General features: G+C 35.2%; 1 protein-coding gene across 2 annotated transcripts; it reads left to right on the top strand.

Annotated features, from left to right (window-relative positions):
* The first annotated feature begins 92 nt into the window (after nt 1-92).
* LOC138324020 (inhibitor of nuclear factor kappa-B kinase subunit alpha-like) lies at nt 93-25,825 on the top strand. Of its 2 annotated transcripts, none has more exons than XM_069269000.1 (20): nt 93-223; nt 4,900-5,080; nt 5,657-5,872; nt 6,693-6,851; nt 7,896-7,985; nt 8,345-8,469; nt 9,550-9,657; nt 10,365-10,494; nt 11,064-11,255; nt 11,824-11,952; nt 12,670-12,761; nt 13,169-13,270; nt 13,941-13,993; nt 14,646-14,713; nt 16,012-16,124; nt 17,099-17,148; nt 18,342-18,444; nt 18,923-19,067; nt 19,920-20,035; nt 20,595-25,825. In XM_069269000.1, the coding sequence occupies exons 2-20, from the start codon at nt 4,982-4,984 to the stop codon at nt 20,683-20,685; spliced, it is 2,181 nt and encodes a 726-aa protein (XP_069125101.1). In that variant the 5' UTR covers nt 93-223; nt 4,900-4,981; the 3' UTR covers nt 20,686-25,825. The 2 variants fall into 2 exon arrangements, with proteins under 2 accessions (XP_069125101.1, XP_069125100.1); XM_069268999.1 differs by having other exon boundaries at nt 17,099-17,151.
* Nucleotides 25,826-26,061: the final 236 nt, after the last annotated feature.

Raw genomic sequence — 26,061 nt, 5'->3', positions numbered from 1 at the left:
TGGGCTAATGCCTCCGAATGGAACAGTTGGCGTTAACCTGAAATACAACCGTTAATATTGCATGTGTCAAACCACATGTTAGTAACAGTGAGAACGAGGTGCGTGTGTAGTTGTCGTTCATTAATCAAGACGAAAAACCAAAGCAGGATGCAGATCATAGCTCTGTTGTGTTCTGTTGACAGACCTGAATCATACTGGCCCACTGTTTATAGGTCTATACATTGTAAGTATTAACTCAATTGTCGTTATTTACAAAGGTAATTTTACTCATTCCAATGTCCATTTTCATTCTTATAATTCAATATTGTTATGATCAGTGTAGACTACCAGTCAACTCATGGTCATGTCAAGAGGATGTTTTTAACATGTAAAATCTGGACACAATGATCAAGGTCACGATATTGCCCAAGTACTATACGTTGTAGGAGAAATTACACTGTGATGTAAAATATTAATGGTCATCATAATAGTGTCATGATATTGACACCGGGCTTTCAATGGGGAGATATATTGACACTGGGCTGTCAAACCCTGACAACAAATGGGGAGTCATTGACACTGGGCTATCAAACACTGACAATTAATGGGGAGATATTGACACTGGGCTATCAAACATTGACAACTAATGGGGAGATATTGACACTGGGCTATCAAACACTGACAACTAATGGAGGATTTATTGACACTGGGCCATCAACATTGACAACTAATGGGGAGATATTGACACTGGGCTGTCAAACACTGACAATTAATGGGGGAGATATTGACACTGGGCCATCAACATTGACAACTAATGGGGAGATATTGACACTGGGCTGTCAAACACTGACAATTAATGGGGAGATATTGACACTGGGCCATCAAACATTGACAACTAATGGAGGATTTATTGACACTGGGCTATCGAACACTGACAATTAATGGGGAGATATTCACACTGGGCCATCAAATATTGACAACTGTAATGGGGAGATATTGACACTGGGCTGTCAAACACTGACAATTAATGGGGAGATATTGACACTGGGCCATCAAACATTGACAACTAATGGAGGATTTATTGACACTGGGCTATCGAACACTGACAATTAATGGGGAGATATTCACACTGGGCCATCAAATATTGACAACTGTAATGGGGAGATATTGACACTGGGCTGTCAAACACTGACAATGGGAGATATTGACACTGGGCTGTCAAACACTGACAATGGGAGATATTGACACTGGGCCATCAAACATTGACAACTAATGGGGAGATATTGACACTGGGCTATCAAACATTGACAACTAATGGGGAGATATTGACACTGGGCTATCAAAATTGACAACTAATGGGGAGATATTGACACTGGGCTATCAGATACTGGCAACTAAAGGGGAGATATTGACACTGGGCTGTCAAACACTGACAACTAATGGGGAGACATTGACACACGACCATCAAACATTGACAACTAATGGGGAGATATTGACACTGGGCTATCAAACATTGACAACTAATGGGGAGATATTGACACTGGGCTATCAACATTGACAACTAATGGGGAGATATTGACACTGGGCTATCAGATACTGGCAACTGATGGGGAGATATTGACATTGGGCTATCAACATTGACAACTAATGGGGAGATATTGACACTGGGCTGTCAAACACTGACAATTAATGGGGAGTCATTGACACTGGGCTATCAACATTGACAACTAATGGGGAGATATTGACACTGGGCTATCAAACATTGACAACTAATGGGGAGATATTGACACTGGGCTATCAAACATTGACAACTAATGTGGAGATATTGACACTGGGCTATCAACATTGACAACTAATGGGGAGATATTGACACTGGGCTATCAACATTGACAACTAATGGAGGATATATTGACACTGGGCTATCAAACACTGACAACTAATGGGGAAGATATTGACACTGGGCTATCAAACACTGACAACTAAAGGGGGAGACATTGACACTGGGCTATCAAACACTGACAATTAATGGGGAGATATTGACACTGGGCTATCAAACACTGACAACTAGTTGGGAGATATTGACACTGGGCTATCAAACACTGACAATTAATGGGGAGATATTGACACTGGGCCATCAAACATTGACAACTAATGGGGAGACATTGACACTGGGCTATCAAACACTGACAACTAGTTGGGAGATATTGACACTGGGCTATCAAACATTGACAACTAATGGGGAGACATTGACACTGGCAGGGGCGTAGGAAGCGGGGGGGCAGGGGGGGCAACTGCCCCCCCGTTCCCCAGGACGGGGGGGCAAACATGTCTTTTTGCCCCCCCCCCATTTTCGCTGACTGAAATTTTCTAAAAATGCTTATTTGAAAGAAAAAAGGGTCCTCCTACACATTTTTCGTACTTCATTCTAGAAAATTTTCCGCTGCGTGGCGCATTTCCTAAAACGTTCAAGCACATAATGTCAAACCTTAAATAGTGAAAATTCAATACACACAAACTTGACTAAAAATGTCCATCAAGGGATTCTATGTGCTATTTAAAAAAATGTCTCTTAAAAGATCAATTTGTTTATATGTCTTAGCAAGACAATTAATTCATTTTTTATGTTACACAACAATGTGCCGATGGTGTGAAGCCGGTATATTCAGATCGAGTAGGGTTGCATATGTTATGACGACACAATTATCATTTCTAAATGCAGGTAGCTTTAAATCGAAAAATTACCATGTTAAGAACGCTTTATACTCATTAAACTTTATCATAAAACTCATCTCAGCCATTCTAAATCGTAATTTTTTTCCCGGGGGAGACCCCAGACCCCCAAACACCAAAATCTTGCGCTGTCGGGCGATCGCAAAATCATCAAAATACATAAAACTCATCCCGGGGGTCACCCTCAGATCCCTAATAAAACACCAAAATCTGGCGCCTTCGACACTCACACGCTAATTCGGCCAATTTGCTTATTCGTTAATTTCCTTTTAGCGACCCCACTGTCTATAAATGTGTACAAGGATTAAATTTAGTGATATATGAAAAATGTACATAAAGCATATATTATATGGTTGGGAGTTGAATTAATCTCCTCCTGTAGGTGTGGCGGGTTTTGGTTTTTTTTACAAAATATTGAGGACCTTTGCCCCCCCCCATGACGTTTCATCTTCCTACGCCACTGACTGGGCTATCAAACACTGACAACTTATTGACACTGGACCATCAAACACAGACAACTAATGGGGGAGATATTGACACTGGGCCATCAAACACCGACAATTAATGGCGAAACATTGACACTGGGCTATCGGACACTGACAATTAATGGGGAGATATTGACACTGGGCTATTAAACACAGACAACTAATGGGGAGATATTGACACTGGGCTATCAAACACAGACAACTAAAGTGGAGATATTGACAATGAGCTATCAAACACTGACGACTAAAGGGGGAGATATTGACACTGGGCTATCAAACACTGACAACTAATGGAGGATATATTGACACTGGGCTATCAAACACTGACAATTAATGTGGAGATATTGACACTGGGCCATCAAACATGGACAACTAATGGGGAGATATTGACACTGGGCTGTCAAACACTGACAATGGGAGATATTGACACTGGGCTGTCAAACACTGACGATTGGAGATATTGACACTGGGCTATCAAACATTGACAACTAATGGGGAGACATTGACACTGGGCTGTCAAACACTGACAATGGGAGATATTGACACTGGGCTGTCAAACACTGACGATTGGAGATATTGACACTGGGCTATCAAACACTGACAACTAATGGAGGATTTATTGACACTGGGCTATCGAACACTGACAATTAATGGGGAGATATTGACACTGGACCATCAACATTGACAACTAATGGGGAGATATTGACACTGGGCTATTAAACACTGACAATTAGTGGAGAGATATTGACACTGGGCTATCAAACAGACAACTAATGGGGAGATATTGACACTGAGCTATCAGATATTGACAACTAATGGGGAGATATTGACACAGGATCATCAAACACTGACAACAAATAGGGGAGATATTGACACTGGGCTGTCAAACACTGACAATGACACTACTTGACCATACTGACACTGAATCTGTAGACTATAAAACTAAAAAATATATTTGTAAAATTAAAGTATATTGTATACCCTTTGAAAAGCATATTTGATGAGGTTTTATTTGTGTATCAACAGTCCAAAGCCTTTATTCCAAACCTTTTGATGATGAATATATAAATGTCATGTGTATAGAAGAACTTGTATATGTACCTGTATACCTGAGTTCTGAAATCACTGTCACAGTACAAAGTGTATTTGAACAGGCCAAATGCATATGGGAGAGTGGTTTAGGTCTAGATGCAATCAGGGCTTTTTCTCACTGCTTTGGGATGGGGCCTGTGGCTTTGAATTTGGGAAAATGTGCGTCAAAATTGGATAATTTTCAAGAATTTTGATTTTGGGAAATTTAAGGCTTAAATTGAAAAAAAATTTAGAGGTTTTGCCATGGGGAATGGGGCCGAAAATCGGCCCCAAATCATGTTGAAAAAAAGCCCTGGCAATCTATCTACATAAAGTAGATATATATAATACAGTATAACTTGTCTAACCCAGCCCTTGGCTACTCTAGATCCCTATGGATTTCAGCATAATTCCATTTTCCTCCTCAATATATATATTCAGTAAAACTTGAATAATCCAGAATTTTGATGATAAAGACCAAATATGCCGGTTCCAGCGCCATCGGGTTTAGACAGGTTAAAGCTTATATCTATGACAGGTAATATTACAACACTGATAATTCAATAATATCTGGATGTAATCTGATGATGTTTATCACATCAGCTGTGATATGATATTATGTTTGTATTTACAGAAATAAAATAGACCCCTTGGTTTTTGGATGCCTGTGTACGCTAATACATTCTGGATGTACTGCTGAACACTTTATTGTAAAGATGCAGCAGGGCGGTGTGCCACCGTCTAGTGACGGCTGGAAGGAAGATAAGACTTTAGGATCTGGAGGATTTGGTACTGTCGTCTTATGGAGAAATGAGGTATAGTAAAACCCCTATAACTTGAACAGCAAGGGACCAGATCAATAGTTCGAGGAATACGGGGCAGTCAAATCATCTGAGGTTGGTCATGATCGATCAAGATTCATTGACAGTTCGGACAGACGTTACGTAGTTACAGTAGTCACATGACGTTCTCGGCAACGACGTTACAATGTCGGCTACCTTCAGCTTGTTTGACTAAGTGGGACCCACCTAGCGATGTTTAATATTTATTTGATTTTTAATAAAATATTCCAAATCATAATCGCTCATCTTGACTTTGATTTAGTCCTGTCTCTGCATGATTTACAACAGGATTTTGTTCAACATTCTTCTAAATCATGAAAAAAATTAGAAAGATACGGATACTAGGCCTTTAACAAGGTAAACCCAATATCATGTGATCAATTCTCAAGTAATAAGATTTACAAGTTGATTAAAATTAAGAAATAATACCAGGCATTTATATAATGCATTTCAGAGTATATATTTGTAAGTACATGTATATGAGTTGTTTGACAATGATTTTATAGGACAATTTTATTACAATAAAGCATTTTGCATTATTTTTTACAGGAAACAAATGAAACTGTTGCAATAAAAAGATGTAGGGTTCAGAATGAAATGACCGCAAAGCATCGCCAACGATGGACGTTGGAAGTAGATATCATGAAACGCCTGGATCATCCTAATGTGATTTCTGCAAGAGACGTACCTCCACCTTTGGATGTGAAGGAAACCGAGCTGCCCCTGCTGGCTATGGAGTATTGTGCTGGAGGTGATCTGAGGAAGGTAAAGTACTGAATAACACCACTGGATCAGCCAATGACTGTTTCAGAATTGTAATAGGATTTTCATTGATCTCACTTTCATATTATGCATTTATGGCCCCCGTGGTAGTGTGATATGAAGGTTTTTTTACACGAAGATGTAATATTCCCGAGGGTTTAAATTGGTTTTTTTTATACCTAAAATTCACAATCCGCTACTCTGGGTTAAATATTACTTAAATTTGCGACGAGTGAAAAAATGACGTTTTACACTTCATTCGTCATTGTTGTACAATCGGAAGGGAAGATAACTCCATGTGAAAGATGGGCAATCACCATAGCAGCATGCACCCCAGGGAAACACAATGTTTTATTTCCCCCAAGGGAAATACAACATTTTATTTCCCTGTCATGTGATGCGTTTCAACTAATCACAGACACTGTTATAAACATGAGGTATAATAATATAAATTATAATTTTCTTGTTGACTGGCTGTTAAATTGCAATCAGGGTTACTTGCAGGTGGCAGCCTTTCTTGTATTCTTTATTTTTAATATTTTAACATTAATTAATTAACAGCTATTTATAAGATGTACTTGTAAACATACTTATTTTAGCGCAAAGGTAAAAAAATTTTAATGATGATTGATAAGCGCAGATATAAATTAGTGCAATTCGGTGGTTCAATAGAGTGGTACCAGAACTAACCTTTCTACAAAATTAGCACTTCAAAGACAGGCACTTATAGGGGGATGGGCAATAATTAACCCAAATGTGGTATGTCTTTTTAAATATCGTAAGTCTTTTTAACATATACATTGCAAAAGAAATTTCTTTACAGGTTTTAAATAAACCAGAAAACTGTTGCGGGTTGAAGGAGTATGAGATCCGATGTTTGGTGGCGAATATAGCTTCGGCTGTTGAATATCTCCATGGAAAGAGGATTATACATCGAGATCTGAAGCCAGAAAATATAGTGTTGAGTGTTGTGGATGATAAGGTATATTACACACTGTTTTATGTATGCTTGTTTATCAATTTAAAGATGCTCCACCGCTGACAAATAGTATTTAGTATTTTTTTTCACTATCAAAAACAGGAACAGACGATTTAGTATTTTTCTTCAGTTACAAAAGTTACTTACTTTATACCATTACCACCAATGAAAAGTTTGAGCTTCTAATTTTACTTTAAGTTAAAAATATGAAAAATAATTAATTGCATCCCGAAAAAAAATCCGTACCACTATATCCTATATGAAATGAACTACTGAATGCGCATGTACCAAAGGCAAAATAAATTATTTTATATTATTTTTTGTGTTAATTAGACTATTATATACACGATTAAACACCAATTATTGTTCAAATGATGAATATCATTTTTGGTCTGTCGGCGGTGGAGCATCTTTACGCATTTAGAAATTGTGGTATAATCGGTTCAAGTCTTACTGCAGAAGATGTAAAACACCGTTATGACAGTGTTAATATTTTTCAAGTAATATAATTTCAGATTCTGTTCTGTGTCTTTGCACATATTACAGAGTTATCTACCTTTGCAGTTTCATATCAAGAGTGGTCAGATGTCATTACTTTGGGAAAGAAAATTATGCCCCATTCCCTGAAAAATGTTATGCTCACAAAAACATGAAATGAGATATAATTATGGACTCTTGTGGTGGTGTATATGATGTGATATGTACTGGAAAATGAGATATTGACCAAGGCGGAGTGGCTCTCAGCCAACCTTTGTGTATCGCTGTCATCTGACAGATCTAGTTTCACCTTATGACGTCATGAGGGATTTCTATTACCGCTATATTTCGAAATTGATATTCATCAAAAAACCAGTGTACATGGGATTTTGAGAACAGGTCACGTGTGTCTGATCAAACTAATGGGAATGCTTGAAATAATTTCCAATCATGTAATAACAATTAATACCTACGGGCAAGGGCAGATAACTATATAATAATTTCTGTGATAATAACTTCATCGATGAGTTGTGTGTCCCTTGATGTGATTATAACTCCCTACAATTCCAGATTGTCTACAAGCTGATAGATCTGGGATATGCCAAAGAGTTGGACCAGGGAAGTGTTTGTACATCATTTGTCGGGACGTTGCAATATCTAGTAAGTTTACCTCTATGTAAAAGTATCCTGATGTGATAGCTACATGAGTATTAAATATGAATTCATATTTGGTCATTGCTTTGTCAGAATAATAGCAGATACAAAATGTTCCTCAACTATTGAAGCTAATTCCTCATAAGATATATCTGTGTATACAATATTTTGCTTCTTCATCATTTTCAACATGTTGCAAATACATAAATTTCCTACCAAGGGCTCTTACTGACAATTATGCATTCATTTATACAATTATTCACGAATCATATATTTTAATTCACATTTCCTTCAAGAAATTATGCAAATTTGTATTTTGCTAAAATAAAGTCACTTTTATATAGTATATAACTTTATTTTTGTAGGCACCTGAGTTATTTGCCAGTCAGAAGTATACGTGTACAGTAGACTATTGGTCCTTTGGGACAGTCGTGTTCGAATGTATTGCAGGCTACAGACCATTCCTACCCACTACACCGCCTGTCACATGGTAGGAAACACTCATACTGGCACACTTCATAGGATTATAATAATCTCATGGTTATTAAAGAAAGATATATTTTTGTGTGATTCAATATGACATTGTTCATTATTGTGGGCACAAAAAATTTATTTGCGAAAAATAACGAGTGACTCAAGGTAATTTTGAACTCAATTTATAATTAATTTTCCTGTTTTTGGTTTAAGTTTTCAAAATTGTGTTGTTCACAAAAATAACCGACTTTAAAGGAGTAGATATGATAGGACCAGTATTTGGCCTTAATTTTTCAGGCCACAAAATATTAACTCTGATCCACATCAATTTCACATCAATAAATACTCTCATACTTGCCATTCATTAAAACATAACTTTTTATAACCATGTACACGATGTGCTCCACCTATGACGTCATCAAATTGATGATTTTTCTCTTCTCGCCACATTTTGCTAGAAATTCATCATCTTAAGGTTAGAAAAGGCTTGAAATTGATTTGGCCGCCACCTTGGAGCAACTTTATATTTTTCATGGATATGCGTAAATACACGATACACAACGTGTGAAAATCTCTTTCTGCTCCACAAAGGCAGTCACATTCATTTTTAGAGAAAACCACTCAAAAAAGATTTTTCAAGGATTTTTGTGAAAAATGGCGGGAAACTGCATGTTGATGACGTCATAGTGAACATGATTGGCAAATGCGGGATATTTTCGGGATGTAATGTGTTAGCAAATGTATTCAACTGTTATATGGCAAAATATGTTGTTCTTTACTGGAGAATTAATTTTGGGGCCATATTCGAGTCTTAACGTACCTTCTCCTTTATATATTACATAAATGCACATAGCCAGAAGCATATTAAAAAGAATCAAGAGAATTTTAATTCGAACGACTGGGATCTTCTTTAATAGCAAGATTAAAGTGATTAAAAGTTACAAAAAATTTTTAATCAAATTCTTGAAATGTTCGAATACCTATTGGGGTATACCGTATATGATTATGACCTGGCAAATTACATGTACTTTTAGACCCAATATTCTTCAGATTGTGTAGCTAATAATGAATTAAATGTAATTGTTTGTCATATAAGGCACAAAGAAGTATGTCAGAAGTCCCCCGAGGATATATCTGCTTATCACGACAGTAACGGAGAAGTAAAGTTTTCCAAGAAACTTCAATATCCAACAAGTCTTTGTAGGTAAGTGTGTCTACCAATCCCATCAAGGCTTTAACTAATTCACCTCTGAAATTTCATAATGGACTGGTCTAGTCTTTGATTTGGAAGAGCCTAAATGTGTCTTTAGAGGTAATTGAGTTAAATTCTCAAACTTTAATGAATAAATGTTTATCACATTCATGTAACTAGCCTGTTCAGTCATGTCATAAGGTCATGTCACAAATAAATATCGAGAGACCCATGTGTAATAACAGTAATGTGACGTCACTGGTAGTTATGCCATCAAGATTAAAGGGACAATTCACTTAGTTCTTTTTCCGATATATGTACAAATTTTAATGTTCTCTTAGACTGAATTGTCCCTTTAATATATTTGGTATTGCGTGATTGTCACAGTAGATGAAAATGTCACATCGGAGCCAGAATTCTACTGCTTTATAAAGAGACAATTTTTTTTCCTCTTGTATTTCCATTAATAAAAATGATAAATAGAATCTTACACTTGTGGTTATAAAAACGAAATTTTAATAAAATTTTTATGATCAAACTCTGTGAAATGGTTTGACATGCCATTCTCCTAAAGTCTCATGCTATATCAAATTAAGATATTGAACTAATTGTTTAATAAACTTGATATCACATAACCACTCAACACATGAGATCTTTTATTCATATTCGAAGATTAAAACGTAAAGCGCTTACCGTAGTATATGGACTTTTCTTGACAGAACGTTACAGGTTTACTTTGAGAAGTGGCTACAACTGATGCTGCGGTGGGATCCGAAGTCTCGTGGTGGAGGACTCCGAGATGGCAGACCACACTGCTTCCATTTGTTGGATTCAATGTTATATGTACAGGTATATTTTCTTTGTTGTCTCACATGATTGATGTGATAATATCTCCAGGTATATTCCCAGCCTGTCAACACAAAAGCTTTACATTTAAATGTACATGTATTTAAGTATACAATTACACTGAGCTGCAGTTAATGAAAAAATCTGCTTTTTTCTAAAATTCACATTTCCTCCAGTTCCTAAAATTTCTATTAGATGTGTGATATTTCTGGCATTTCTAAACTAACATTTGTATTAATAAAAATAATTGAAGACAAAGATTTCCAACATCCTGTAGGTCTTTTCATAATGATAAATTGTATCAGCAGAGGGAGAAAGGATGTGTTCCATAGACGATGTAGAAATACAAGTATGGAGAATGATGGAGCATCAACACCAAAGATTCTGTGAATCTGTGGCTATTTATTAGTTTACAGGGTTCTGATGACGGTTGGCCTAGCCAACCGGAACATGTTAATCTATAAATAGCCACCAATTCATGAAATCTTTGGTGTTGATGCTCCATCATTCTTCATGCTAACATTTGTATCGATAACGCTTTCCTTATTGTATATTACTGTTGATCCTTTTAGATAATCCACATACTGAACGTGGAGACAAACGAGCTGCTATCCTACCCACTGACGGAGGAATACTCGATGCAGCAGCTGATGAATATAATCGAGCAGGAGACGTCAATCGCCGTAAAGGACCAAGACCTGCTGTTAGCTAGTGGAGCTAGTCCCGACCCTCAGCAGTCGGCTTCTCAGTGCTGGACTAACCCGGTATAACTGGAATCTTAGATATAAATAATAATAATGACAACCCACGGTTTGTGGGGGGTGTTCCATAAATACAGTTGAAATGGGATCCCCTTATGTAATAAGAATGGGCTTTCAAGGAAAAAAAATGCTCATGTCCCACATTCAGCCTTAATTTAATAGCTTGACGAAGCTTTCCTCAATCTTTAAATGTGGTACAAGATATCAAAAATTCTTTTGTGTATAACAGAATCCTTTTGTGAAAGACTTATCTGATCAGCTGCCATTTTGATAATGGATCCTTTTACTTGCCAACCCTCCGTATTTTGGAGGGTGACTACCAATTTTGAACCCACATTTTAGGCCATTTTAGCAAGCCCAAATTATTTGATATTCAAAATATCAAAAATTTAAGTATACCATCAGAATGAACAGGTCAAAATATGCAAAAATCAATCTTTAATTTCTTCAGAAGGGGTTACTAAGAAGACTTTCTTGAGATTATAAGTTTAAACACATGAAATTTCAAAATGTTGGCAAGTATGGATCCTTTAGGTATCTCTGCTAACGTTTCTTGTTGCTAATTTTTCAGTGTGAAGACGACTGGGTTGTGTTTCTGTTCAGAAAAGGAGGAACATCGGAGATTCCAACTAAATTCAAACCACTACCAACTCGTGTCCAGCACATCGTTCGGGATCCTACAACGTTGCTGCCTTATCCGGTTTGAAACTTTTAAATCTTAAACTATGTTTGATCGACTATATTATCAGTACTCTAGTTGCTGGATCGCCAGCTGTCAATCAAACCGTCCTGCTGCCACATGTGTCTATGCATTTTGTATTTTTGTATTATGACATTTGCTATGACATTGAATAAGTAAATGTGCATTTGCAATCACGAGGCGTGATTTCAAGCTTCTTGGCATTCAGTTAGTTTTGATCTCTGTGGATCCTAATCTATCAGAATTATTCCCCTTTGTTTCACTCCCATAGCCTGCCTGAAGTCGATTTGCTCTCTTCTACTTCTAGAATATAACTTCCGATCACTCAAATTGTAGCTCTTTAAATTTGCTTTTGGAAGATATACCTTTTACAAGATTTTTCTTCTCAAAAAAAAAAAGAAAAGAACAAGTCATGTTGTCGTTGTCAGTACTTACAGCGTGAAACAAAGGAGAATAACTCTTATAGGTCTACATGAACTCGGAGGTATAGGAAATTAAAATAGGAAATACAAATATGCAGCATTTAAAAACCATTATTGTTGTTTTATTCAAGGTTATGTTCAGTATTTTGAATTACAACCCTGTACAGTATTTAACAAATATATTCGGATAAAATTAATTAGTCAATTGTTTTCGCCGGTCATTTATTTTTCTCAATTTTGGATTTAGGAATTTGAATTAGCTGTAAAATGTTTTTGTTTCATTACCTTCTTACAGGAACAGAAAAAGGCCTGGGCCGAGTGTGTGTTTTTCTGTGCTGAAAATGTGACGGACTACAAACGCCTGATACTCAGTCAGCGTGCGGCTATGTAATTATTATTCAGTTTCAAAATGTGTTTACCAGTAATAATTGATGAATACAAAAAAACAAAAAAAAAATTTAAATCACATTACAGTATGTAACTCTTCAATTTGATGATTTAGCAAAATCTTGTATGTTTAGCCATGAATCACTAACATAGTAACTGTGTAACCCTCTTGTTTATATTCAAAGAACCCATGTTTTTTATTCAAATCCCTTACATTAACTGATCAAAGATAGATTCAATTTTACTGCATATGTAATACCAGGATAACAGAGAAAATTTAGATTGATAGAAAAACTGCTATGTTATTGAATTTCCTTTGCACTTTTGAAGAGATAAATCCAATGATTTACACTAGATTTTCTAGAAAATAGAACATTGACAGAGACCAATAATTTCTCTTTTGGTAGGCTCAGTCTATTGAGAACAAATTCAGAATTCATTCGGCTCAAGTCAAAGATGGTCAACGAGTGTGACTACTTAATGGCCAAGATCAAGTTTTTCCAGCAAAGGTAAAGTGAAACTGATGAACTTGTAAAAACTGAATTTAAAAATGTCTTTTCTTGCTTCAAAGCTTTTCCAGCAAAATTAATATAAAACTGCTGAACTTTTAAAGATTGAAAAAGAAAAAAGAAAAATACTGCTCTTGCATGCTTCAAAGCAAACAAAAATTTTGAGTTCATATTTCATATATTGCATTGCATAAAATGTTTGCTCTTTTTCTTGTACAAAGTTACCTGGTATATTTTAATATTACCCTTCAGAATTTCACCAACAATTTCAGCACTACACTATAATACATTGTGATTAATCTATTAACTGTGATTTCTAGTGAGGACTTTGGATGAGGCCGTCCGTCCGTCTGTCTGACTGTAGACACAACTTTGTCTGGCAAACTCCTCCTAAACAACTTAGCAGATTTTAATAAAATTTGGTACACAGAACCCTGACCTAAAGGGGAGTTGAATAAGCTATATAGGGTTCTGCATTGTCCCCTATTAATGGAGTTACAACTAAATTTGTTCAGCAGGGGATATTAGTCATCCATTATGGTTACAGTTCTAGTTTATATTTTTTTCAAGAAATTATTTTCATTGATCATATTCTAATAGGTAGATTCATCACTGTTATGCTTTAATTTTAATTGTGTATTTTTACAGCACTTGCACCTTTTGTTTTCAGTTTGAAACATGATATGGCTTGTTACAAAGACCAGATGACAAATGGTGTTCTATGTAAGTGTACTGGGAAATTTCAGCCGCTGAGAATGAAGTTGTGGTCCTTGGTTTACCAGTCAGAGCCACTAGTAATAGAGCTTTTGAATGTAAAAAAGTTAACTCTAAGTCTGAAATAAACAATACCAAATATGGAGGTTCCCAGACCCCAAAACGATGTGGGTAAAGTACAATTTACCGTTGGTTAGTCCCCACTTCCAGTGAATATGACGTCACGAAACTCACGTCATATGATGATGTCATAATCACCAGATGGTGGGACTAATCGGCGGTAAATTGTACTTTACCCTCATCATTTAGGGATCTTAAAACCCTCATATTACTAGATGTCTATTTCATCATTGCCATGTATTTATGAAATACAGTTCCGGTATATATCTCAATATTGTCATGGATGAGACAAAATTCATACAAAAATCCCTTCTGATTTGAATTCAGTCCATATTTGGCCAGAAGCCTCTGGGTACAGGTAAAATCCATTTCCCTTTTATAATATTTTATTGTCAGATGTTAAAGATAATGGAAATTGGGCAGCGGGCAACAGGCAACATGTCCAAACACGCTCTGAAAAATCAACACTCGTTTTGTTTTGGAAAGTTAATACTCTAAGATCTTATTATTAAATATGATTCTGCTGTGTTTTTGTTTTTAGGTGACTCGGGGGAATTATTCCAAAGATGGCTTCAGAGTGGTGAAGATATGGACGAATATAATGCAATAGTAAGTTTAACAAATACTGTATACATTGTTATTTTTGTGGGTAAAAATTTCCGCGATTTTTGACTTAATTCTAGAAAATTTGTATTTTACAAATTAGATATTTCACAATCTGGCCCATCGTCAGAGACCCACGGGTGATCGCACTACACTACGCTACACTTATCACCCGTGGGCAAACTCATCGTAAAATCTTGGTAAAATATGCTAACTCACATACTAGAATTGACCAATTAGAAATACTCGATATATAGTTCGGAACTCTTCAGAATGAAAGCTGGTTTATTAGCTTGAAGATAAACAAAAAATGGCGGCACCCATAAAAAACATGCGAGTTTTGTATAGAAACGATCAAGGACAAATCATACAGATATCTATCTTCCAAAACTATCTCATATGACCACATAGGTCATGGTAGTATGGTGAGGATGGAGGTATGACACCAAGGGTAGAATGGAGTTGTTGACCACGGTGAGTGTTAACCAGCTGTGTTTGCATGGTTACAATGGTCAGGGCGGTGTTGGCTCCATGATGTTGAGCTACAACATACGTATGCCCTAATTAATACCTTATACCTAATAACATTAAGACTATAAGTATAAAACACTCATATGACAATACCTATTTAAGCCCTAATAAAGCATAATATTATTACATAAATACCTAATAAAGTCCTATACTGCTATGAACGAAGCTAACAATGCTTTTGTTCATAGTTTTCCTGACCCATACACACACGTGTGTACACTGCTCGTGTACACCGCTCGTGCGCTCACAGTATCGTGTACCTAAATATTCGCCAGGTGCAAGTGTTGGCCATCCTTGTTACTGCTGCCGTATACTGTATATAACAATTACTCTGATTGGATGAAATCCCATCGCAAAAACGTACTGGAACCAATCAAATTCTTCATGCATATAAATTACCTACAAGGATTTTACGATGAGTTTGCCCACTGGTGATAAGTGTAGCGTAGTGTAGTGCGATCACCAGTGGGTCTCCGACGATGAATCTGGCTATAAGAGTACATTTATTTAAAAAAAAAAAAATCCATATTTATTTTTTCACAGATTAAATTTTTGAATGAAATTTGCAGGGGATTTGAATTACATTCGTAGAAAACAGGATTTTGTACTATCCAAGTTTGTATTTATGGGTTGGACTGTTACAGTAACAGATTTGTATTAATTTCATGAATTACAATTCTGTAATTTTCTCAGCTGATGAGGTTTCATGATGTAATTAATTCATTTGAAAGATTATTTAGATAAATAGTTTATGGTATTTTTTGTTTTCTTAGAAAGAAGAGTGTACAATGCTTGATACCCAGTCTACAGCGTTACAGACCAAAATTGTTGAGTTGCAAAGAAGTCCTTTTGCACGGACAAATAGAAACACGGTTTTAGAAGAAATGTAAGCTCTTTAATTTCATTTTTTACTTTGTTTGGGTACATGATTCTATCTAAATTCAGTGTTTTTCCTGCCTATATATTTGGGGCCGAAATATTTCTTGTTATTTTTTCCCAAGTCTATGTCTAAATTTCCCAAATCAGTGAGTTGACGCATATTTTGTGCGACGAAACTAAAAAATTCAGGAAATCCGAAGTCTGAACGTCGTAGTTTAGTAACCATTCTTACACTTGATTCTTAGAGAAGCATAATTATCTATTCTACCTTTTCCAAAATTTCCATAAACACCGTTCAAATTTTTCATTTCCTACTTATATCGCACAAAATTTCCCAATTTTCATCAGGTGGCAATTTCCCAAAATACCCAGGAAAAACACTGAAATTCTTACATATTACTCCACACATATATGTAATTATTTTCTTGAGAAGTCGGGGAAAGAAAGAAAGGGATTCGGATAGTCAAAGGGTGTTGAAGCTTATTCCTGCTATGTATATGATTTTCAGTTTTATATATTGCCTACCAGTATATGGTAAATTGATGTACAGTAAAACCTGTCGATATCAACCACTGAAGAAGAGACAGAAAAACGGTCACTATAGACAGGTTGCCTTTATAGACAAGTTGAGGCTTTCGTGTCAACCACCCAGCCAGCCAATATAACAGAATTATATTAATGCAAAACAGACCTGCTATTGGATATTTATATATTTATTACCATTTATTTAAGATAATTAATTGTGTCAATATATTTCTGTGATTCGTGTTTGTGTAATATTTTTATTTGTTCGGTTGGGCTTTCAAATACAATTGGAAATTGATGTTATAAGAAAATCCACTCATGTATTAATTGATGGTAGAATTTTCTGCTATGGACATAATCATTACCTAATTACTGACTTGACATGACCTAGAATTATCTGTGCAAAATTAATTTCAGAGACTGTATTTCATTCAATTGTATGTTTTGCCATTCTAGGGAGAAGCAATCTCGCGATTTATACCAGGAGTTGAGACAATCTGGAAGAGGTCGTGAGCACATTTTAATCAATTTTACTCTAGCTTCAGGGACATGAACCTTAAATAATTTGTTCTGTATGCTTAGATATGGTTTTCAGATGTTTATTGAATATTTTATTACAATGATTGGGCATCTAAAACGACAGGAAAACGTGGGGAATACCTACCTCAAAAATGATAAAAATAGACCGTCATATTCTATTTTTGGAACACGAAACAAAAGCTGGCCAAAAGCAAGGTTATAATGAACAACAAACTTACTGACATGACAAGGAATATTAGTTTTCCACTTTTTAAGATTATTTTCTAATTTACGATGGTTGACAAATGAAGTTTAAGCCATATTTGTTATAAAACAATTTGTATTTAGTGTAAGAATGATAAGTCAAAAGAGACTTTTCATTCGATAGGGCACCACGAAGGGAGGTTCCTGACTTTTTAGTATTGCACATATGTACATCACGCAAGTATAAAGTGGGGAGTTGCTCCCGTCTCTTGCATTTCAGTATTCACCTACTTACCAATTGCGCATGTTACTGTCTCTTGACGTACACTGTTTTCTATCGGAATTCGTTTGTGTTCGCTTCACCCACTTTTTTGATCCACCATTTTTTTTACATATGCAGTGCATTGTGGGAGGTCACTTAAGTTCAACACTTCTATACTGTCGTTACAAAATTCGACCAGGCCAGTTCAAAATACAGAAAGATGGAATTTCCATTATAATTATTTTATTTGACATATTTGCACAATAACTGATATATATTACTTAGTAAGGTATCTGACAGGTGTTAAATATGTCTTTAACTCAAATTTACATGGTTTATTTAGGTTCATGTCCCTTTAAAGGAATTTAGTTTATTTAAAAACAAAATTGGAACAGATTCTAACAATTTAATTTTTGTTTTTATTTAAAGGTTTACTGCCTTTCCAAAAGGGCATTTACTTTAATTTTAAAATGAAAATGTAAAACGAAATTCATTTGATAATTTTGTAGAGTCGAAAAGTTATTAGTGTTACGTTAATACAAATGTACTTCACTTTTCTCTCATACCTACAGGTGTAATTATACTGACTGGGCTCGGGCAATACACCCATGTTGCCTGAGGCTGTATTGTATGGCTACCCATGCAATTTGTTATTTTTTTCTGCCTATGGTATTATATTGTATATTACAAAAATGTGTTTATTGTGTATTGCAGGTGGAAGAGAAACGTTGCGGGATCATCGACCGATTGTGAAATCTGTTGTGAAGTGTGTGATGAATCGTGACAAACACCTCCAAGATTTATACAGACATCTATTGTAAGTAGATTTCTCATGTCATTCCATATTAAATATTTACTTTCAAAAATAAATTGATAAATGAGTCATTACAATAATAAACAATATTATTATACCTCATGTTTATAACAGTATCTGTGATTAGTTGAATTACATCACATGACAGAGAAATAAAACATTGTATTTCCCTCGGGGGGAAATAAATATCGTATTGCCCTAGGGCGCGTACACTTGGTGACTGCCTATCTTTCAGACGGAGTTATCTCCCCTTCCAATTGTACACGATCTTAAAATTTTACTCGCATGACTACAACCTTTTGATATGAAAAGTTTGGAAAAACATTCCAGAGGATAAGATATTTTATAATGATGTTTTTTAATATTAAATATCTTGTTTATATTCTGTGATACTTAAATTAAACACATCACTGTACGTCAACTAGCCTAGAATATTTCTTTTTGTAGGTAGGGGCTATATCTTGTTTTTTGTTTTTCACAGAAAAATAGCTGTCTGTAAACAGGAACTGCACCAAATCTTACCCGGGATTGAGAAGTGCTGTCGGGATATCAACAGTGCTAATGAACAACTAATCAAGTGTCAGAAGCGACGCCAGTCAGAAATCTGGAGTCTATTTAGAACGATGGTGAGTTTCATCAGACTTACCGTAAAAATTCATGTCAGAAAAAATATCCCCATAAAAAAAGAAATTCAAATTCTTTTAAGATTAATGCATTTATGTATTTACACGTTTTTTTTCTCTGGAAATCAAGAATGTGGCATATAATCCAGATTGATTGACTTAGATGTGGACAAAAACTAAAAGGAAAGACTATGTTTCTACATTCTACATTATAAATGGCTAAGTCACAGGGAAGTGTCATATTTATGATAAAGATTAAAGATGCTCCACCGCTGACAAATGGTATTTTTTCACTATAAAAAACAGGAGCAGACGATTTAGTATTTTTCTCCAGTTACAAAAGTTACTTACTTTACACCATTACCACCATTGAAAAGTTTGAGCTTCTAATTTTACTTCAAGTTAAAAATATGAAAAATAATTAATTGCATCCCGAAAAAATTCTGTGACACTATATCCTATATGGAATGAAGTACTGATTGTGCATGCACCAAAGGCGAAATAAATTATTTTATATTATTTTTTTGTGTTAATTAGGCAGATATATACACGATTTAACACCAATTATTGTTCAAATGATAAACATCATTTATGCTCTGTCGGCGATGGAGCATCTTTAAGAATATAATTAGTTACAATACATGATGTTGAGTGAAACATTAAGTTTTATGAGTGATATTTCATTGATGTTAATTAGCTGCTTCCATTGGAATTTCTGGGCTTCTGTAGATGCTAGTTTAACTTAGTTGAGATGAATGTGATTTAAAAAGGTCTTATTACCAATGTAAACCATGTAACAATATAAAAAAATAATAGCTAAGGGGAGATAATGTGTTTTATGAACCTGTATTACAGAGCGGTGACCGACGCGGGAGTAACAGTAGCCAGGCCAGTATCTTGGTGTCGCTGATCGGTAACGAGTCGCTAGAGTCAATGCAAGTGGTCGAGGACTCCAAGCAAACACATAGAAGGTAATTTTAAAGAATTAAATAGAAAATAAATCCAATAAGGAAATTTTCATGGAAAAATATGTATTTTTAACACATTTTGACTATCAATGTTTCATTGTTTGTTTTTAATTTTAATTGGTATACTGGAAGCATACTTATTTTAGCAGTATTTTTATTTTTGGGATTTTTCATGCTGTCACAAAATCGTGTACAGCACTACATTTTTTAAAACAGTATTTCTAGTATTGTAACTGGATTACACTTAATCCATTTATCTGCGCTAATCAATCAAGATTTACAGTTTTTACATTTGTGCTGAAATTTGACTATATTTACGGTATATTACTGTGGGTGACTGTATATTTTTTTTATGATTCAAGTATCTTGGGCAAGAGTTTTTACAAAGAGTAGCAACACGGAACATACAGTCCATCAAAATGCCCAGGCAATTCACACATGCAACATACTGCAAACAGAGTAGACAGTCCTTAAAATAGGACGTTAATTATGTAATCCATCAACCAACCTGTTTTTTGATTGATTGAATTGTGTTTGCTTAAGAATGTCTTTTCTATTTCAGACTTGGACAGATGTTACAGGATGTTTTACAAACACAAAATGAACATGTTATAAGTCTGGACTGGGATTCATTGCCATTGGCCGACACGTGACAGATCCCTGTGCTTAATAAATACTGAATAGGTACACTCAGGACCTTGATATATATAACTGCAATTGGTCGAAACGTGACAGATCCCTGTGCTCACTAAATAACAGAATGGGTACACTCAGGACCTTGATATATGTAATTGCAATTGGTCGACTCGTTTCAGATCCCCGTGCTTACTGATTAAGAGAATTGGTACACTCAAGACCTTGATATGTATAATTGCAATTGGTCGACACGTGATAGATCCCTGTGCTTACTGAATAAGAGAATTGGTACACTTAAGACCTCGATATATATAAAGATATGTTCTAGCTGTTAGTATGACCATATCTTTATCATGATATATCTCTCATACAGACAGACTGTACATCTTTCTTGAGGAATGTGATCTATACAAACAGAGTCTGATATCATTTTGTACTACAATAGCCCTTTCTCTATGGGCCTCAGTAGCCATCATCTTGTACAACATGTAATAGCCCCACAGTAGTCATCATCTTGTACAACATGTAATAGCCCTTTCTCTCTGGGTCACAGTAGTCATCATCTTGTACTACATGTAATAGCCCTTTCCCTCTGGACCACAGTAGTCATCATCTTGTACTAGATGTAATAGCCCTTTCTCTCTGGGCCACAGTAGTCATCATCTTGTACTACATGTAATAGCCCTTTCTCTCTGGGCCATAGTAGTCATCATCTTGTACAAGATGTAATAGCCCTTTCTTTCTGGGCCACAGTAGCCAGATAGTGGTTAGTTGATAACAACTGTACTTCTACCTCTTGGTTGACATGTTCCAACTGTAGGTTGGTTATTTCCCTCCAGGAACTCTGGTTTCCTGCACCACCCCCAACTTGCATGCCGCTAGATAACTATAGATAGAACCTTAACAATTCTCCATAGCATATCATTACAGATTTTTAGGAAGATTTCTTACCTGGTAAGTAAGGTTTTTCTTAAAATTGTGTATAATGCATTTTTGGGGAAATATGAAGTTAAGGAATGTTCATGAAACTTGGCAAGTTTATAATGAGGCAAAAATGAATGTTTAGAGCAAATTTGGTCTTAAGCACCCTTGATTTGGTCTTTGTCCTGAAGACTCTGTAAATAACTCGTGTGCAGTATTCTCTTGTCGAGTACTCGCCTCATTTGAAACAATTTAAAGTGAATAGTCGGGCAAAGGAAGGCTTAAAAGTCGGTTAAAATGGTGTGAATATATCCAGTATAATTTCTTATGAAATAGAATAATAAAATAACCTGTCAAAATCACTCTTCACGCGAGGAAATTAATTTATAGTAAAGGAATCCTAAAACGTCCTCCCGGCTGCCTATATCCGTGTTGACATTCCCACACAGCCTCGCTTTCAGAATTTATTTTTAGAACAGTGGTAAATTTATATGGGGCTTTCCATAATTTCAATGGTCTAAACTGGACAAAGTAGGCACATTTTGATATGTAAGGACTTTTGGAAAGCCAATGAACGCATTATATTATTAACCTATTATATATTAAATATATTATTATTATATATACATGTATTTCAATAATACAGCCTTTTGTTAAGATTTTAGTTCAGTATGCTATGTATGTTAACTATGTCCTAGATATTCTTAATAAGATTTGTATCATACATATTTGTGTACATACTATATGTACGTATCGAAATATTAACTCATTCACCCCTGAAATTGCATAATGGACTGGTCTAGCTCTCTCTGATTTAGAAGAGTCTAAATGTGTCTCCAGGGGTGAATGAGTTAATAACTATTGGTGAAAAGGGTGGTTGAATGTTCACAGAGGTTGGTAAACTTGTAGTGACAGGTCACTCTACAGTGGAAATTTGTAGCAAAGTTTTCGTCATTTACAACTTTTTCTTAGAAAAATAATTTTAATACAGTCACATTTACGAAATAATTTTCATGTTGTATTTTTTTTGTACTTTTTATCCTGCTAATGAAGGGTATCAGTGAAGTACTGTACATGTTTTGCTAGTCAGATTTAAAAGTCATGGTGAATTTACTGTTCATTACATTCACTTCTATCCATTCCGTCTTTGCATATTACAGAGTTAGCTCCCTTGTGGGTAGGTATCCATTGTGACGTCGTTATTTTGTGACTGTAATTCACGTTGTTTTCTCTGAAAACTATGACATTACGCTCGCAGACACATGACGTCACAATCAAAACCTACCTACAAGTACAGTTAACTCTGTAATGTGCAAATGCAGAATTGATTGTCAGGGATCCATTTTTGTAAGTGTAGCGGAGCATAGTGCGTATGATCGACAGTGGATCTCGGACGATGGCCATATGTTCAATGATCATGATCACCAAATTTATATGTATTTTATTGCAAAACATAAAATATCATGTACATATAACACATAATGTATAATGATTTCACTGTATGCGAATGTGCACTACACGCACAAAGTATGGTAATTAGTACAACTTACATTATGATAAGATGTTTGTCATACATGTATATTCATAACCATCCTCAATACTCCAGGGGTTCCAATCACTTACGATCTCTACACCCCTGGACTATCTCGTAGTAAAACTGGAGGCAACAGAACAGAACAGGTAATTCAGTCCTTTGATGTACATCAAAAGAGCTGTATAACGGTACACTGTATAGTTGTTGACTGTGTGGCTTTGAAGTTGGGCGTCTCTCTCGATGTAGTCCCCAAAGGAATTTTTTGCTGGCCTGTGATTGGTTCAGAGTTTTTCCTATGGGCTGCCTTCAGTTTTACTATGAGATAGTCCAGGGGTGTAGAGATTGTAAGTGATCAGAACCCCTGTAGTATCGAGGATGATTCATAATATGACCACATCATAACTCAAGAGAGTTATCTTTGATCTATTTATATTCATCAAAGAAATACTTATACATTTTGTATAATCATTGAGTTGGTACCATAATACCAGTAATTGGGTTTTTTTCTGATCATAAAACTATTACATGTACTATTATATAGTAATGACACCACCTTGAAATAAAGATATTGAATGGATAAAAAAGTAAAAGTAATTTCTTTCTCAATACAGTTTAGAAAATCTTTTAATGAAATTAGTTTATATGTGATGTCAGAAATGCAACTTGGTCAACTTTTTTTTTTTTTTAAATCAAATGAAATATTTCAAAATATGTAGCAAAGTATCACAAAAATACAAACAACATTATTCATGTTATTCATATATTTAGGTATTCATGTTATTCATATATTAAGGTACATGTATTCATGTTATTCATATTTTTAGCTACCATTTCATTAATTTAATATATTCGCTACATATATGTGTACAAGTAGGTCCCTAGCCATAAATTGAGTTACGTAAACCAAAAATGTATTATCTAGTGTCAGAACATTTATATTGTCACAGTAATAGTATTAAGCATTAATTGATTTATTCTGAGGACGTATGTAGATGAAATGTATCTAGTATGTTCTTGCTCAACTTTCACTTAATACAATACTATTTGTTTTTTACTTCAATCATGACTTTGAGTCTTTTTGTTGGACTGGGGCTATGCACTGCTACCAATTTAGTTCCCAATTTACATTGAACAGAATGTACCAATGTTTAAGATAAAGTATTTTATTGTACTAGTTCTGCTTACATTATCCTTGTCGTTATATATAGTCCAGGGGTTACTATCACTGTCGTTATATCCACCCCTAGACCATCCTCAATATTCCAGGGGTTAATATCACTGACATTATATACTCCCTTGGACTATTATGACATACATTTGTTTAGTATATTGAAAGCATTTTATTAGAACAAAACTGCCCAATCTTAAGTTTAAAGATTACTAGTCTAAGAGAGTACTATACAAAGTAGCCCGAGATACTCTGGCCCTATATACAAAGTACTATTATTTGATTCTGTTGATGTACATCACAGGACCAAATTACCTGTCTCATTGATCTGTTGTTGTACACACAGCATTCAGGTTTTCTACGACATAATCCAGGGGTGGATATAATGATAGTGATAGTAACCCCTGAAGTATTGAGAATGTGCTCAATATACACATGTGGAATGGTGTTCAGTTTTCTTGTTTGTTAGGTTATAGCTGTCAATCAGCTCTTGCTGACAGATGATTGATCAAAATCTAGTGCAAGTAGTTCATTATTCAATTTGTATTTCAGTTTGTAAATTAAACAGAGGGAAATGGATCGAGAAGAGAGGGTGTATGTGTGTGTGTGTGTGTGGAGGGGGGGGGGTGCATCTATAATAAGACAGCTATAGAGAGAGATACTGTATAGAGAGAGCTAAAGAGAGATACTGTATAGAGAGAGCTAGAGAGAGATATTGTATAGAGAAAGCCAGAAAGATACTGTATAGAGAAAGCCAGAGAGAGAGATAATGTATAGAGAAAGCCAGAGAGAGAGATACTGTATAGAGAGAGATACTGTATAGAGAGATCTAGAGAGAGATACTGCATAGAGAGAGATACTGTATATCGAGAGCTAGAGAGAGAGATACTGGGATAAATGGATATTGATATATATATAAATTATAATAAGAAAATCTTATTCACAGTTCCAGATAAAACTTAAAAACTGGGAAAATAATCTTACATTAAAATGTCATTTATTGTGTTCGGTGTTTTGACAATTAAGCTAATTAGTTGTTGAGCTTACGGTACACATTTTAGTGTTTTAAGCATTGTTTCACGAGGCTGGACAATGTATTTTACAAGTCATAAGAATTTCTGATGTGTGAATGATTTTGTGTGATCTTTAGACGACATAGCTTATGTAATTACAAAAGAAGAATTAATTTAACAATAGCCAAATAATAACAATGTGTGCTGTTTCAGTGATTGTTTTATAAGAGTATGGACTATTTTTAAGCTTGGTACATTGTATGTACCTTGTACATTGTATATATTAATGTCTTGAGTATACTGTGATAGCTGATTTACTTGAATGTGAAGAATGTACATCTGGATAACTGTAATTACCATAGTGAATTTGTGATAAGGTACAATATCAATGTCAATAAAATATTTAGTCTGACCTTGTGACCTGCTTTATTAAAATGTAATGCACATGATTTACATATATGTAGAGCATGTACAAGTATAAGAACAGATGTTTCAACCTGCTTGAAGTTTGTTCGCTTGTTTGTTTTGGTTTGATTTAATGAACATCTTATTACCAATCATTTCATTAGTAAGGACATGCCAGGTTTGTTGGTGGAGGAGAGCCGGAGTACCCAGAGAAAAACCACTGACCAGCAATCAGTACCTAGCAACTGCCCCACATGGTATTCAAACCGAGCTTTTGGTAATAGACATCTTAACCACTGGACCCGTTTTCATGTAAAACATATATAATTATAAAAGATGTAGCTTTTTCCGT

Source organism: Argopecten irradians, chromosome 5 (assembly GCF_041381155.1).
Source record: "Argopecten irradians isolate NY chromosome 5, Ai_NY, whole genome shotgun sequence".
Lineage (NCBI taxonomy): Eukaryota > Metazoa > Mollusca > Bivalvia > Pectinida > Pectinidae > Argopecten > Argopecten irradians.
The sequence above is the reverse complement of the archived record's forward strand: the minus strand, read 5'-3'. Positions and strand labels throughout refer to the sequence as shown.

Coding starts and splice junctions, on each gene's coding strand:
- LOC138324020 (XM_069268999.1), top strand. CDS start 4,982: ATGCAGCAGGGCGGTGTGCCACCGTCTAGTGACGGCTGGAAGGAAGAT. Junction 8,470..9,549: donor ACTACACCGCCTGTCACATG/GTAGGAAACACT, acceptor TTGTCATATAAG/GCACAAAGAAGTATGTCAGA. Junction 9,658..10,364: donor TATCCAACAAGTCTTTGTAG/GTAAGTGTGTCT, acceptor TTTTCTTGACAG/AACGTTACAGGTTTACTTTG.